General features: G+C 41.7%; 1 protein-coding gene across 1 annotated transcript in view; it reads left to right on the top strand.

Annotated features, from left to right (window-relative positions):
* Positions 1–17259, top strand: part of muc5f (mucin 5f) — a 63495-nt gene that overhangs the window by 31453 nt on the left and 14783 nt on the right. The window contains exon 22 of the mRNA XM_051648344.1: positions 2384–2783. Coding sequence (XP_051504304.1) covers positions 2384–2783 — 400 coding nt within the window. The remainder of the gene's footprint in view (positions 1–2383; positions 2784–17259) is intronic.

Below are 17259 nucleotides of genomic sequence, written 5' to 3'. Positions count from 1 at the left end.
CACACTTACACCACCAGCTGCAACATCATCAGTCCAGAGTTCCAACATATCTTCAACTCTAACAACAACATATGTGACTTCAACACAGTCAAATTCTTCAACAAGCACACCTTCACCACCAGCTAAAACAACAATAGTCCAGAGTTCATCCACTCAGACAAGTATATCCACAACTCCAACAACAACATCTACTGCTACACCCTCAAAAACTTCAACTGGCACATCTACACTATTAGCTGAAACAACAAAAGTCCAGACTTCCTCCACTATTACAAACATATCCACCACTCCAACAACAACAACAGTCCAGACTTCCTCCACTAGTACAAACATATCCACCACTCCAACAACAACAACTTTGTCTGGTACACAGTCAACAGCTGCAACAAGAACACCAATACCACCACTTGCAACACCATCAGTCCAAAGTTCCTCCACTAGTACAAGCATATCAATAGCTACAACAACATCTACTGCAACACCTTCAATACCCTTAATAAGCATGACAACACCATCAACTACAACACTAAATGTCCAGAATCCCTTTACTAGTACAAACATATTCACAACTGTGACATTAAAATCATCAGTTACAACTCATTCAACAACCTCACCAACTTCCACTACACCAATACCAACTGCACTTAACCCTACCCCTGGATGCAATTGTCATTGGTCAGATTGGATGGATTTTGGAGTCCCGACATCAGGTCCTGAAGGTGGTGTAATAGTGCCAATTAAAAGAATAACTGATACCAATCCTACAATTTGCATAGCCCTACAGGAAGTGGAATGCCGTGCAAAACTATATCCAGGAATTCCCCTTTCCCAGCTTGGTCAGGTTGTGAAATGCAGTGCTGAAGACGGACTGGTTTGCCTTAACAAAAACCAAGCCCTTGCGAAGCAATGCTTTGACTATGAGATTAGAGTATCCTGTTGTGACAGAAACTGTGGCAGAACCAGCACCCACTCTCCAACTCCAACCACTATTAGGGTGTCCTCAACTGACATGCTTAAACCAACTTCAACATCAACAATCCAGGTTTCTTCTACTCAGACAAGCATATTCACAACTCCAACAAAAACATCTAGTGCTTCACGTTTAACAACTACAACTAGCACGTCTACACCAGCAACTGCAACACCAATAATCCAGAGTTCATCCACAAATACGAGCATAACCACAACTCCAATAACAACAACAACTACATCTACTGCTACATCTTCAAAAACTTCAATTAGCATGCCTACCCTACAAGCTGCAACAACAAGAGTCCAGAGTTCCTCCACCAATACAAACATATCCATGACCCTAACAGCTACAACATATACTGCTACACAATCAACAACTTCAACAAGCACACCTGCACCACCAATTGCAACATCATCAGTCCAGAGTTCCAACATTTCTTTAACTTTAACAACAACTGTCACTTCTACACAATCAACTTACTCAACAAGCACACCTTCACCACCAGCTAAAACAACAACAGTCCAGAGTTTGTCCACCCAGAGAAGCTTATCCACAACTCCAACAACAACATCTACTACAATACCTTCAAGACCTCCAATAAGCATGCCAACACCATCAACTACAACACTAACAGTCCAGAATCCCTTCACTAATACAAGCATATCCACAACTCATTCAACAACCTCACCAACTTCCACTACACCAATAACAAACACGTTTAACCCTACTCCTGGTTGCAATTGTCATTGGTCAGATTGGATGGATTTCAGTGGCCCAACATCAGGTCCCGAAGGTGGTGCAATAGTACCAATTAAAAGAATAACTGATACCTATCCTACTATCTGCTCAGGCCCAAAGGAAGTGGAATGCCGTGCAAAACTATATCCAGGACTTCCCCTTTCCCAGCTTGGCCAGGTTTTGAAATGTAATGCGGAAGACGGACTGGTTTGCCTAAACAAAAACCAAGCTCTTGCAAAGCAATGCTTTGACTATGAGATTAGAGTATCCTGTTGCGACAGAAACTGTGGCAGCACCAGCACCCACTCACCAACTCCAACTACTATTAGGGTGTCCTCAACTAGCCAGCCAACACCAACTTCGACATCAGCAATCCAGAATTCCTCCTCTCAGACAAGCATAGACACAACTAAAACAAAAACAACAACTGCTTCACGTTTAACAACCTCAACTAGCATGTCTACACCACCAACTGTAACATCAACAGTTCAGAGTTTGTCCACTAGTACAAGCATAACCACAAATCCAACAAAAACAACTACGTCTACTGCGACACCTTCAAAAACTTCAAATGGCATGCCTACCCAACCAGCTCCAACAACAACAGTCCAGAGTTCCTTCACTATTCCAAACATATCTTCAACTCTAACAACAACTATGACTGCTACACAGTCAACTCTTTCAACAAGTACACCTACACCACCAGCTGAAACAACTACAATCCAGAGTTTGTCCACTAATACAAGCATAACCACAACTTCAACAACAAAATCTATTGCTACACCAGCTGCAACAACAGCAGTCCAGAGTTCCTCCACTAGTACAAGCATAACCACAACTCCAACAACAACAACAACAACAAGAACAACAAAGTTTACTGCAACACCTTCAAAAACTTCAACTGGCATGCCTACCCTACCAGCTGCAACAACAACAGTCCAAACTACCTCCACTAGTACAAACATATCCATCACTCTAACAGCAAAAACTTTGTCTGCTACACAGTCAACAACTGCAACAAGCACACCTACACCACCACCTGCAACACAATCAGTCCAAAGTTCCTCCACTAGTACAAGCATATCAACAGCTACAACAACATCTACTGAAACACCATCAAGACCCCTGATAAGCATGACAACGCCATCAACTACAACACTAAAAGTCCAGAATCCCTTTACTAGTACAAACATATTCACAACTGTGACATTAAAATCATCAATTACAACTCATTCAACAACCTCACCAATTTCCACTATGCAAATACCAAGTGAGCTTAACCCTACCCCTGGATGCAAATGTCATTGGTCAGATTGGATTGATTTTGGTGTCACAACATCAGGTCCCGAAGGCGGTGCAATAGTGCCAATTAAAAGAATAACTGATACCTATCCTACAATCTGCTCATCCCCACAGGAAGTGGAATGCCGTGCAAAACTATATCCAGGAATTCCCCTTTCTCAGCTTGGTCAGGTTGTGAAATGTAATGCAGAAGATGGACTGATTTGCCTTAACAAAAACCAAGCCCTTGCAAAGCAATGCTTTGATTATGAGATTAGAGTATCATGTTGTGACAGAAACTGTGGCAGCACCAGCACCCACTCTCCAACTCCAACCACTATTAGGGTGTCCTCAACTATCATGCTTACACCAACTTCGACATCAACAATCCAGAGTTCCCCCACTCAGACAAGCATATTCACAACTCCAATAACAACAGCAACAACAACTAAATCTACTGCTACACCATCAAAAACTTCAATTAGCATGCCTATTCAACAATCTGCAACAACAAGAGTCCAGAGTTCCTCCACTAATACAAACATATCCACGACCCTAACAGCAACAACATATACTGCTACACAGTCAACAACTTCAACAAGCACACCTACACCACAAACATCATCAGTCCAGAGTTCCAACATTTCTTTAACTTTAACAACAACTGTCACTTCTACCCAATCAACTTCTTCAAGAAGCACACCATCATCACCAGCTAAAACAACAACAGTACAGAGTTTGTCCACTCAGACAAGCATATCCACAACTCCAACAACAACATCTACTGCAATACCTTCAAGACCTCAGATAAGCACGCCAACACCATCAACTACAACACTAACAGTCCAGAATCCCTTTCCTAATACAAGCATATCCACAACTCATTCAACAATCTCACCAACTTCCACTACACCAGTAACAACCACGCTTAACCCTACCCCTGGATGCAATTGTCCTTGGTCAGATTGGATGGATTTTGGTGGCCCAACATTAGGTCCCGAAGGCGGTGAAACAGTACCAATTAAAAGAATAACTGATACCTATCCTAACATCTGCTCAGCCCCAAAGGAAGTGGAATGCCGTGCAAAACTATATCCAGGACTTCCTCTTTCCCAGCTTGGCCAGGTTGTGAAATGTAATGCAAAAGATGGCCTGGTTTGCCTAAACAAAAAACAAGCCTTAGCCCAGCAATGCTTTGACTATGAGATTAGAGTATCCTGTTGTGATGGAATCTGTGGCAGCATGACACAAACACAACCACACAACCAAAGTTCAACCACTATTAAGATGCCATTAACAAGCACACATACACCAACAACTATGACATATTCAATCCAGAGTTCATCCACGAGTACAAGCGTACCTACCAGTCAAAAAACAACACATACTGCTACACTGCTAAAAAGTTCTTCAATTAGCATGTTATCAATGCAGTCTACAACAAAAACAATCCAGAGTTCATCCATTAGTACAAGCACATCCACAACTCCTACAACGTCTGCTACAAAACATTCAGCAATGTCTTCAACTTCCACAATGCTGAAAACAACCAGGCTTACTCCCACTACTGGATGCATTTGCCATTGGTCAGATTGGATGGACTTTGGTGGCCCAACAACAGGTCCTGAAGGTGGTGAAATAGTATCAATCACAAGCATAACTGACACCTATCCTACCATCTGCTCTGCACCAAAGGAAGTAGAATGCCGTGCAAAACAATACCCTGTACATCCTCTTTCCCAGCTTGGGCAGGATGTGAAATGTAATGCGGAAGATGGACTGATTTGCTTGAATAAAAACCAAGGCCTCACAAAGCAATGCCTCAACTATGAGATTAGAGTGTTCTGTTGTAACCAAAACTGTGGAAGCATTACAACCCAATCATCAACTCCAACCACTACTAGAGTTTCATCAACAAGCATGTCTATATCACCCACTACAACACCAACAGTCCAGAGTTTGTCAACTACTACAGGCATATCCACAACTCCAACAACATCTTTTGCTAAACCTTCAACTACTTCACCTTCCACAATGTCAAAAACAACCACGCTTTCTTCAATACCTGGATGCATTTGCCATTGGTCAGATTGGATGGACTTTGGTGGCCCAACAACAGGTCCTGAAGGTGGTGAAATAGTATCAATCAAAAGAATAACTGACACCTATCCAACCATCTGCTCTGCACCAAAGGAAGTGGAATGCCGTGCAAAACATTACCCTGTACTTCCTCTTTCCCAGCTTGGGCAGGATGTGAAATGTAATGCGGAAGATGGACTGATTTGCTTGAATAAAAACCAAGGCCTCACAAAGCAATGCCTCAACTATGAGATTAGAGTGTTCTGTTGTAACCAAAACTGTGGAAGCATCACAACCCAATCATCAACTCCAACCACTACTAGAGTTTCATCAACAAGCATGTCTATATCACCCACTACAACACCAACAGTCCAGAGTTTGTCAACTACTACAGGCATATCCACGACTCCAACAACATCTTTTGCTAAACCTTCAACTACTTCACCTTCCACAATGTCAAAAACAACCACGCTTTCTTCAGTACCTGGATGCATTTGCCATTGGTCAGATTGGATGGACTTTGGTGGCCCAACAACAGGTCCTGAAGGTGGTGAAATAGTATCAATCAAAAGAATAACTGATAGCTATCCAACCATCTGCTCTGCACCAAAGGAAGTAGAATGCCGTGCAAAACATTACCCTGTACTTCCTCTTTCCCAGCTTGGGCAGGATGTGAAATGTAATGCAGAAGATGGACTGATTTGCTTGAATAAAAACCAAGGCCTCACAAATCAATGCCTTAACTATGAGATTAGAGTGTTCTGTTGTGACCAAAATTGTGGAAGCAGCACAATCCAATCATCAACTCCAACCACTACTAGAGTGTCATCAACAAGCATGTCTATATCTCATACCACAACACAAAAAGTCCATAGTTTGACCACTACTACAGGCATATCCACAACTCCAACAACATCTTTTGCTAAACCTTCAACTACTTCACCTTCCACAATGTCAAAAACAACCACGCTTTCTTCAATACCTGGATGCATTTGCCATTGGTCAGATTGGATGGACTTTGGTGGACCAACAACAGGTCCTGAAGGTGGTGAAATAGTATCAATCAAAAGAATAACTGACACCTATCCAACCATCTGCTCTGCACCAAAGGAAGTAGAATGCCGTGCAAAACATTACCCTGGACTTCCTCTTTCCCAGCTTGGGCAGGATGTGAAATGTAATGCAGAAGATGGACTGATTTGCTTGAATAAAAACCAAGGCCTCACAAAGCAATGCCTCAACTATGAGATTAGAGTGTTCTGTTGTAACCAAAACTGTGGAAGCATCACAACCCAATCAACTCCAACCACTACTAGAGTTTCATCAACAAGCATGTCTATATCACCCACCATAACACCAACAGTCCAGAGTTTGTCCACTACTACAGGCATATCCACAACTTCAACACCAACAGCGTCTCTTGCTACATCTTCAACTACTTCAACTTCCACAATGTCAAAAACAACCACACTTTCTTCTATACCTGGATGCATTTGCCATTGGTCAGATTGGATGGACTTTGGTGGCCCAACAACAGGTCCAGAAGGTGGTGAAATAATATCAATAAAAAGAATAACTGAAACCTATCCTACAGTCTGCTCAGCACCAAAGGAAGTGGAATGTCGTGCAAAACTTTTTCCTGGGCTTTCTCTTCCCCAGCTTGGCCAGGTTGTGAAATGTAATGTGGAAGATGGACTGATTTGCTTAAATAAATACCAAGGCCTTACACAGCAATGCCTTGACTATGAGATTAGATCATTCTGTTGTGACAGCAGTTGTGGTAGCATCACAACACAATCCCCAACTTCAGCCACTATTAGTGTAACATCAACAACCATGCCTTCATCAACTACCACCACACCGACAGTGCAGAGTTCATCCACTAGTACAACCATATCACCAAGCCCAACAATGTCTTCTGATAAACATTCAACAAGTTTATCATCTTCCCCTATGCTAAAAACAACCATGCTTTCTTCTGTACCTGGATGCATTTGCCATTGGTCAGATTGGATGGATTTAGATGGCCCAACAACAGGTCGTGAAGGAGGTGAAGTAATACCAATTAAAAGAATAACTGACACCTATCCTACCATCTGTTCAGCACCAAAGGAAGTAGAATGCCGTGCAAAACATTACCCTGGACTTCCTCTTTCCCAGCTTGGGCAGGTTTTGAAATGTAATGCAGAAGACGGCCTGATTTGCTTGAATAAAAACCAAGGCCTCACAAAGCAATGCCTTGACTATGAGATTAGAGTATACTGTTGTGGCCAAAACTGTGGCAGCATCACAATACAATCATCAACTACAACCACTACTAGAGTGTCATCCACAAGCATGTCTGTATCACCCACCATAACACCAACAGTCCAGAATGTGTCCACTACTACAGGCATATCAACAACTTCAACACCAACAGCGTCTCTTGCTACATCTTCAACTACTTCACCTTCCACAATGTCAAAAACAACCACACTTTCTTCTATACCTGGATGCATTTGCCATTGGTCAGATTGGATGGACTTTGGTGGCCCAACAACTGGTCCTGAAGGTGGTGAAATAATATCAATCAAAAGAATAACTGAAACCTATCCTACAGTCTGCTCAGCACCAAAGGAAGTGGAATGTCGTGCAAAACTTTTTCCTGGGTTTCCTCTTCCCCAGCTTGGACAGGTTGTGAAATGTAATGTGGAAGATGGACTGATTTGCTTAAATAAATACCAAGGCCTTACACAGCAATGCCTTGACTATGAGATTAGATCATTCTGTTGTGATAGCAGTTGTGGTAGCATCACAACACAATCCCCACCTTCAGCCACTATTAGTGCAACATCAACAACCATGCCTATATCAACTACCACCACACCGACAGTGCAGAGTACATCCACTAGTACAACCATATCACCAAGCCCAACAATGTCTTCTGATAAACATTCAACAAGTTTATCATCTTCCCCAATGCTAAAAACAACCATGCTTTCTTCTGTACCTGGATGCATTTGCCATTGGTCAGATTGGATGGATTTAGATAGCCCAACAACAGGTCGCGAAGGAGGTGAAATAATACCAATTAAAAGAATAACTGACACCTATCCTACCATCTGTTCAACACCAAAGGAAGTAGAATGCCGTGCAAAACATTACCCTGGACTTCCTCTTTCCCAGCTTGGGCAGGTTTTGAAATGTAATGCAGAAGACGGCCTGATTTGCTTGAATAAAAACCAAGGCCTCACAAAGCAATGCCTTGACTATGAGATTAGAGTATACTGTTGTGGCCAAAACTGTGGCAGCAACACAATCCAATCATCAACTACAACCACTACTAGAGTGTCATCAACAAGCATGTCTATATCACCCACCATAACACCAACAGTCCAGAGTTTGTCCACTACTACAGGCATATCCACAACTTCAACACCAACAGCATCTCTTGCTACATCTTCAACTACTTCACCTTCCACAATGTCAAAAACAACCACACTTTCTTCTATACCTGGATGCATTTGCCATTGGTCAGATTGGATGGACTTTGGTGGCCCAAAAACTGGTCCTGAAGGTGGTGAAATAATATCAATCAAAAGAATAACTGAAACCTATCCTACAGTCTGCTCAGCACCAAAGGAAGTGGAATGTCGTGCAAAACTTTTTCCTGGGCTTTCTCTTCCCCAGCTTGGCCAGGTTGTGAAATGTAATGTGGAAGATGGACTGATTTGCTTAAATAAATACCAAGGCCTTACACAGCAATGCCTTGACTATGAGATTAGATCATTCTGTTGTGACAGCAGTTGTGGTAGCATCACAACACAATCCCCAACTTCAGCCACTATTAGTGTAACATCAACAACCATGCCTACATCAACTACCACCACACTGACAGTGCAGAGTACATCCACTAGTACAACCATATCACCAAGCCCAACAATGTCTTCTGATAAACATTCAACAAGTTTATCATCTTCCCCTATGCTAAAAACAACCATGCTTTCTTCTGTACCTGGATGCATTTGCCATTGGTCAGATTGGATGGATTTAGATGGCCCAACAACAGGTCCCGAAGGAGGTGAAATAATACCAATTAAAAGAATAACTGACACCTATCCTACCATCTGTTCAGCACCAAAGGAAGTAGAATGCCGTGCAAAACATTACCCTGGACTTCCTCTTTCCCAGCTTGGGCAGGTTTTGAAATGTAATGCAGAAGATGGCCTGATTTGCTTGAATAAAAACCAAGGCCTCACAAAGCAATGCCTTGATTATGAGATTAGAGTACACTGTTGTGACCAAAACTGTGGCAGCATCACAATCCAATCATCAACTACAACCACTACTAGAGTGTCATCAACAAGCATGTCTATATCACCCACCATAACACCAACAGTCCAGAGTTTGTCCACTACTACAGGCATATCCACAACTTCAACACCAACAGCGTCTTTTGCTACATCTTCAACTACTTCACCTTCCACAATGTCAAAAACAACCACACTTTCTTCTGTACCTGGATGCATTTGCCATTGGTCAGATTGGATGGACTTTGGTGGCCCAACAACTGGTCCTGAAGGTGGTGAAATAATATCAATCAAAAGAATAACTGAAACCTATCCTACAGTCTGCTCAGCACTAAAGGAAGTGGAATGTCGTGCAAAACTTTATCCTGGGCTTCCTCTTCCCCAGCTTGGCCAGGTTGTGAAATGTAATGTGGAAGATGGACTGATTTGCTTAAACAAATACCAAGGCCTCACACAACAATGTCTTGACTATGAGATTAGATCATTCTGTTGTGACAACAGTTGTGGTAGCATCACAACACAATCACCGACTTCTATATCATCCACCATGACATCAACAGTCCAGAGTTTGTCCTCTAATATAGGCATATCCACAACTCTAACAACATCAATAGTCCAGAGTTTATCGACTACTACAGGCATTTCTACATCTCCACCAACACCAAACATTTCTTTTGCTACACCTTTAACTACTTCACCTTACACAATGCAAAAAACAACCACTCATTCTTCTTTACCTGGATGCTTTTGCCATTGGTCAGATTGGATGGACTTTGGTGGCCCAACAACAGGACCTGAAGGAGGTGAAATAGTACCCATTAAAAACATAAATGACACCTATGTTACCGTATGCTCAACACCAAAGGAAGTAGAATGCCGTGCAAAACATTACCCTGGACTTCCTCTTTTCCAGCTTGGGCAGGTTGTGAAATGTAATGTGGAAGATGGACTGGTTTGTTTGAATAAAAACCAAGGCCTCACAAAGCAATGCCTTGACTATGAGATTAGAGTATTCTGTTGTGACCAAAACTGTGGCAGCATTACAACCCAGTCATCAACACCAACCACTACTAGGGTGTCATCAACAAGCTTGTCTATATCACCTACCACAACACCAACAGTCCAGAGTTTTTCCACTACTAAAGGCATAATCACAACTCCAACAACAACAACAACGTCTTTTGCCACACTTTCAACAAATTCACCTTCTACAATGCCAAAAACAACCACGATTTCTTCTGTACCTGAATGCATTTGCCATTGGTCAGATTGGATGGACTTTGGTGGCCCTACATCAGGTCCCGAAGGTGGTGAAATAGTATCAATTAAAAGAATAACTGACACCTATCCTACTATCTGCTCCGAACCAAAGGAAGTGGAATGTCGTGTGAAACTTTATCCTGGACTTCCTTTTTCACAGCTTGGCCAGGTTGTGAAATGTAATACCAAAGATGGACTGTTTTGCTTGAATAAATACCAAGGCCTCACACAGCAATGCTTTGATTATGAGATTAGAGTAGTCTGTTGTGAAGGAAACTGTCAAAGCAACACAACACAAACCCCAACTCCAACCACTAGTATGATGTCATCACCAATTACGGAAACAGCAACTTCGTCATCATTAGTCCAGAGTTTATCCACTAGTACAAGTATATCCACAACACCAACATCTGCTACAACACATTCAACAATGTCTTCAACTTCAGCAATGCCAAAAGCAACCATGCTTACTCTAACCACTGGATGCTTCTGCCAGTTGTCAGATTGGATGGACTTTGGTGGCCCAACAAAAGGTCCTGAAGGTGGTAAAATAGTACCAATTAAAATAATAACTGGCACCTATCCTATCATCTGCTCAGCTCCAAAGGAAGTTGAATGCCGTGCAAAACTGTATCCTGGACTGACTCTTTCACAGCTTGGACAAGTTGTTAAATGTAATGCAAAAGACGGACTGGTTTGCTTGAATAAACAGCAAGGCTTCACACAGCAATGTCTTGACTATGAGATTAGAGTATTCTGTTGTGATGAAAACTGTGGCAGTATCACAACACAATCACACATTTCAACCACTACTAGGGAGTCATCACCAAGCATGGCTACATCATCAACAAGCATACCTGCACCACCAACTACGACACCAAAGCAACAGAGTTCCTCAATTAATACAAGCTTATCCACAGCTCCATCAATAACAATAACGTCGTCAAACACACCTTCAAAAAATTCAAGTACCACAGCATGGAAATCAACCACAACTACTTCTATCTCTGGATGTATTTGCCATTGGTCAGATTGGCTGGACTTTGGTGGCCCAACAACAGATTCTGAAGGTGGTGAAATTATACCAATCAAAAAAATAATTGAAAAATATCCATCCATCTGCTCAGCACCAAAGGATATGGAATGCCGTGCAAAACTTTACCCTGGACTTCCTCTGTCACAGCTTGGTCAGGTCGTAAAATGTAATGCCAAAGATGGACTTGTGTGCTTGAACAAATACCAAGGCCTCACACAGCAATGCCTTGACTATGAGATTAGAGTATACTGCTGTGACGGAAAGTGTGACAATACTACAACACAATCACCAACACAAACCGCTACTAGGCTGTCAATTCCAGCTATATTGTCTACTACCTCACCTTTAACAACTTTCACAACCTTGAAAACAGATGTGCTTACACATAAACCTGGATGCATTTGCTATTGGTCAGATTGGATGGACATTGGTGGACCAACAAAAGATTCTGAAGGTGGTGAAATAATACCAATCAAAAAAATTATTAAAACCAATCCAACTATCTGCTCGGCACCAAAGGAAGTGGAATGCCGTTCAAAACTTTACCCTGGACTTCCTCTGTCACAGCTTGGTCAGGTTGTGAAATGTAATGCCAAAGACGGACTTGTGTGCTTAAACAAATACCAAACTATTACACAACAATGCTTGAACTTTGAGATTAGAGTATACTGTTGTGACGGAAATTGTGGCGGTACTACAACACAATCACCATCTCCAACCACTACTAGGCTGTCAAATCCAGCTATAATGTCTACTACTACACCTTTAACAACTTTCACAACCCTGAAAACAACCAAGCTAACATCTAAACCTGAATGCATTTGCCATTGGTCAGATTGGATGGACTTTGGTCGCCCAACAAAAGATTCTGAAGGTGGTGAAATAATACCAATCAAAATAATAATTGAAACCTATCCAACCATCTGCTCTGCACCAAAGGAAGTGGAATGTCGTTCAAAACTTTACCCTGGACTTCCTCTGTCACAGCTTGGCCAGGTCGTAAAATGTAATGCCAAAGATGGACTTGTGTGCTTGAACAAATACCAAGGCCTCACACAGCAATGCCTTGACTATGAGATTAGAGTATACTGTTGTGACAGAAACTGTGGAGGTACTACAACAAAATCACCATCTCCAACCACTACTAGGCTGTCAAATCCAGCTATATTGTCTACTACGACACCTTTAACAAATTTCACAACCCTGAAAACAACCGTGCTTACACATAAACCTGGTTGCATTTGCCATTGGTCAGATTGGATGGACTTTGGTGGACCAACAAAAGATTCTGAAGGTGGTGAAATTATACCAATCAAAAAAATTATTAAAACCTATCCGACCATCTGCTCGGCACCAAAGGAAGTGGAATGCCGTTCAAAACTTTACCCTGGACTTCCTCTGTCACAGCTTGGCCAGGTTGTACAATGTAATGCCAAAGATGGACTTGTGTGCTTGAACAAATACCAAGGCCTCACACAGCAATGCCTTGACTATGAGATTAGAGTATACTGTTGTGACAGAAACTGTGGCGATACTACAACACAATCACCAACACAAACTGCTACTAGGCTGTCAATTCCAGCTATATTGTCTACTACCTCACCTTTAACAACTTTCACAACCCTGAAAACAACCGTGCTTACACATAAACCTGGTTGCATTTGCCATTGGTCAGATTGGATGGACTTTGGTGGACCAACAAAAGATTCTGAAGGTGGTGAAATAATACCAATCAAAAAAATTATTAAAACCTATCCGACCATCTGCTCAGCACCAAAGGAAGTGGAATGCCGTTCAAAACTTTACCCTGGACTTCCTCTGTCAAAGCTTGGCCAGGTCGTGAAGTGTAATGCCAAAGACGGACTTGTGTGCTTAAATAAATACCAAACTATTACAAAACAATGCTTGAACTTTGAGATTAGAGTATACTGTTGTGACGGAAACTGTGGCGGTTCTACAACACAATCACCAACTCCATCTGCTACTAGGCTGTCAATTCCTGTTATATTGTCTACTACTACAACTTTCACAACCCTGGAAACAACCAAGCTTACACCTAAACCTGCATGCATTTGCCATTGGTCAGATTGGATGGACTTTGGTGGCCCAACAAAAGATTCTGAAGGTGGTGAAATAATACCAATCAAAAAAATAATTGAAACATATCCAACCATCTGCTCAGCACCAAAGGAAGTGGAATGCCGTTCAAAACTTTACCCTGGACTTCCTCTGTCACAGCTTGGTCAGGTTGTGAAATGTAATGCCAAAGACGGACTTGTGTGCTTAAACAAATACCAAACTATTACACAACAATGCTTGAACTTTGAGATTAGAGTATACTGTTGTGACGGAAACTGTGGCGGTACTACAACACAATCACCATCTCCAACCACTACTAGGCTGTCAAATCCAGCTATATTGTCTACTACTACACCTTTAACAACTTTCACAACCCTGAAAACAACCAAGCTTACATCTAAACCTGGATGCATTTGCCATTGGTCAGATTGGATGGACTTTGGTCGCCCAACAAAAGATTCTGAAGGTGGTGAAATAATACCAATCAAAAAAATTACTGAAACCTATCCAACCATCTGCTCTGCACCAAAGGAAGTGGAATGCCGTTCAAAACTTTACCCTGGACTTCCTCTGTCACAGCTTGGTCAGGTTGTGAAATGTAATGCCAAAGACGGACTTGTGTGCTTAAATAAATACCAAAGCTATTACAAAACAATGCTTGAACTTTGAGATTAGAGTATACTGTTGTGACGGAAACTGTGGCGGTTCTACAACACAATCACCAACTCCATCTGCTACTAGGCTGTCAATTCCAGTTATATTGTCTACTACTACCTTAACAACTTTCACAACCCTGAAAACAACCAAGTTTACACCTAAACCTGGATGCATTTGCCATTGGTCAGATTGGATGGACTTTGGTGGCCCAACAAAAGATTCTGAAGGTGGTGAAATAATACCAATCAAAAAAATAATTGAAACATATCCAACCATCTGCTCAGCACCAAAGGAAGTGGAATGCCGTTCTAAACTTTACCCTGGACTTCCTCTGTCACAGCTTGGCCAGGTCGTGAAATGTAATGCCAAAGACGGACTTGTGTGCTTAAATAAATACCAAACTATTACACAACAATGCTTGAACTTTGAGATTAGAGTATACTGTTGTGACGGAAACTGTGGCAGTTCTACAACACAATCACCAACTCCATCCGCTACTAGGCTGTCAATTCCGGTTATATTGTCTACTTCTACACCTTTAACAACTTTCACAACCCTGAAAACAACCAAGCTTACACCTAAACCTGGATGCATTTGCCATTGGTCAGATTGGATGGACTTTGGTGGCCCAACAAAAGATTCTGAAGGTGGTGAAATAATACCAATCAAAAAAATAATTGAAACATATCCAACCATCTGCTCAGCACCAAAGGAAGTGGAATGCCGTTCAAAACTTTACCCTGGACTTCCTCTGTCACAGCTTGGTCAGGTTGTGAAATGTAATGCCAAAGACGGACTTGTGTGCTTAAACAAATACCAAACTATTACACAACAATGCATGAACTTTGAGATTAGAGTATACTGTTGTGACGTAAACTGTGGCGGTACAACAACACAATCACCATCTCCAACCACTACTAGGCTGTCAAATCCAGCTATATTGTCTACTACTACACCTTTAACAACTTTCACAACCCTGAAAACAACCAAGCTTACATCTAAACCTGGATGCATTTGCCATTGGTCAGATTGGATGGATTTTGGTGGCCCAACAAAAGATTCTGAAGGTGGTGAAATAATACCAATCAAAAAAATTACTGAAACCTATCTAACCATCTGCTCGGCACCAAAGGAAGTGGAATGCCGTTCAAAACTTTACCCTGGACTTCCTCTGTCACAGCTTGGCCAGGTCGTGAAATGTAATGCCAAAGACGGACTTGTGTGCTTAAATAAATACCAAACTATTACAAAACAATGCTTGAACTTTGAGATTAGAGTATACTGTTGTGACGGAAACTGTGGCGGTTCTACAACACAATCACCAACTCCATCTGCTACTAGGCTGTCAATTCCAGTTATATTGTCTACTACTACAACTTTCACAACCCTGAAAACAACCAAGTTTACACCTAAACCTGGATGCATTTGCCATTGGTCAGATTGGATGGACTTTGGTGGCCCAACAAAAGATTCTGAAGGTGGTGAAATAATACCAATCAAAAAAATAATTGAAACATATCCAACCATCTGCTCAGCACCAAAGGAAGTGGAATGCCGTTCAAAACTTTACCCTGGACTTCCTCTGTCACAGCTTGGTCAGGTTGTGAAATGTAATGCCAAAGACGGACTTGTGTGCTTAAACAAATACCAAACTATTACACAACAATGCATGAACTTTGAGATTAGAGTATACTGTTGTGACGTAAACTGTGGCGGTACAACAACACAATCACCATCTCCAACCACTACTAGGCTGTCAAATCCAGCTATATTGTCTACTACTACACCTTTAACAACTTTCACAACCCTGAAAACAACCAAGCTTACATCTAAACCTGGATGCATTTGCCATTGGTCAGATTGGATGGATTTTGGTGGCCCAACAAAAGATTCTGAAGGTGGTGAAATAATACCAATCAAAAAAATTACTGAAACCTATCTAACCATCTGCTCGGCACCAAAGGAAGTGGAATGCCGTTCAAAACTTTACCCTGGACTTCCTCTGTCACAGCTTGGCCAGGTCGTGAAATGTAATGCCAAAGACGGACTTGTGTGCTTAAATAAATACCAAACTATTACAAAACAATGCTTGAACTTTGAGATTAGAGTATACTGTTGTGACGGAAACTGTGGCGGTTCTACAACACAATCACCAACTCCATCTGCTACTAGGCTGTCAATTCCAGTTATATTGTCTACTACTACAACTTTCACAACCCTGAAAACAACCAAGTTTACACCTAAACCTGGATGCATTTGCCATTGGTCAGATTGGATGGACTTTGGTGGCCCAACAAAAGATTCTGAAGGTGGTGAAATAATACCAATCAAAAAAATAATTGAAACATATCCAACCATCTGCTCAGCACCAAAGGAAGTGGAATGCCGTTCAAAACTTTACCCTGGACTTCCTCTGTCACAGCTTGGTCAGGTTGTGAAATGTAATGCCAAAGACGGACTTGTGTGCTTAAACAAATACCAAACTATTACACAACAATGCTTGAACTTTGAGATTAGAGTATACTGTTGTGAGGGAAACTGTGGCGGTACAACAACACAATCACCATCTCCAACCACTACTAGGCTGTCAAATCCAGCTATATTGTCTACTACTACACCTTTAACAACTTTCACAACCCTGAAAACAACCAAGCTTACATCTAAACCTGGATGCATTTGCCATTGGTCAGATTGGATGGATTTTGGTGGCCCAACAAAAGATTCTGAAGGTGGTGAAATAATACCAATCAAAAAAATTACTGAAACCTATCTAACCATCTGCTCGGCACCAAAGGAAGTGGAATGCCGTTCTAAACTTTACCCTGGACTTCCTCTGTCACAGCTTGGCCAGGTCGTGAAATGTAATG

Source organism: Myxocyprinus asiaticus, chromosome 2 (genome assembly GCF_019703515.2).
Source record: "Myxocyprinus asiaticus isolate MX2 ecotype Aquarium Trade chromosome 2, UBuf_Myxa_2, whole genome shotgun sequence".
NCBI classification, from domain to species: Eukaryota; Metazoa; Chordata; class Actinopteri; order Cypriniformes; family Catostomidae; genus Myxocyprinus; species Myxocyprinus asiaticus.
This window is presented reverse-complemented; position numbering and strand designations above follow the sequence as displayed.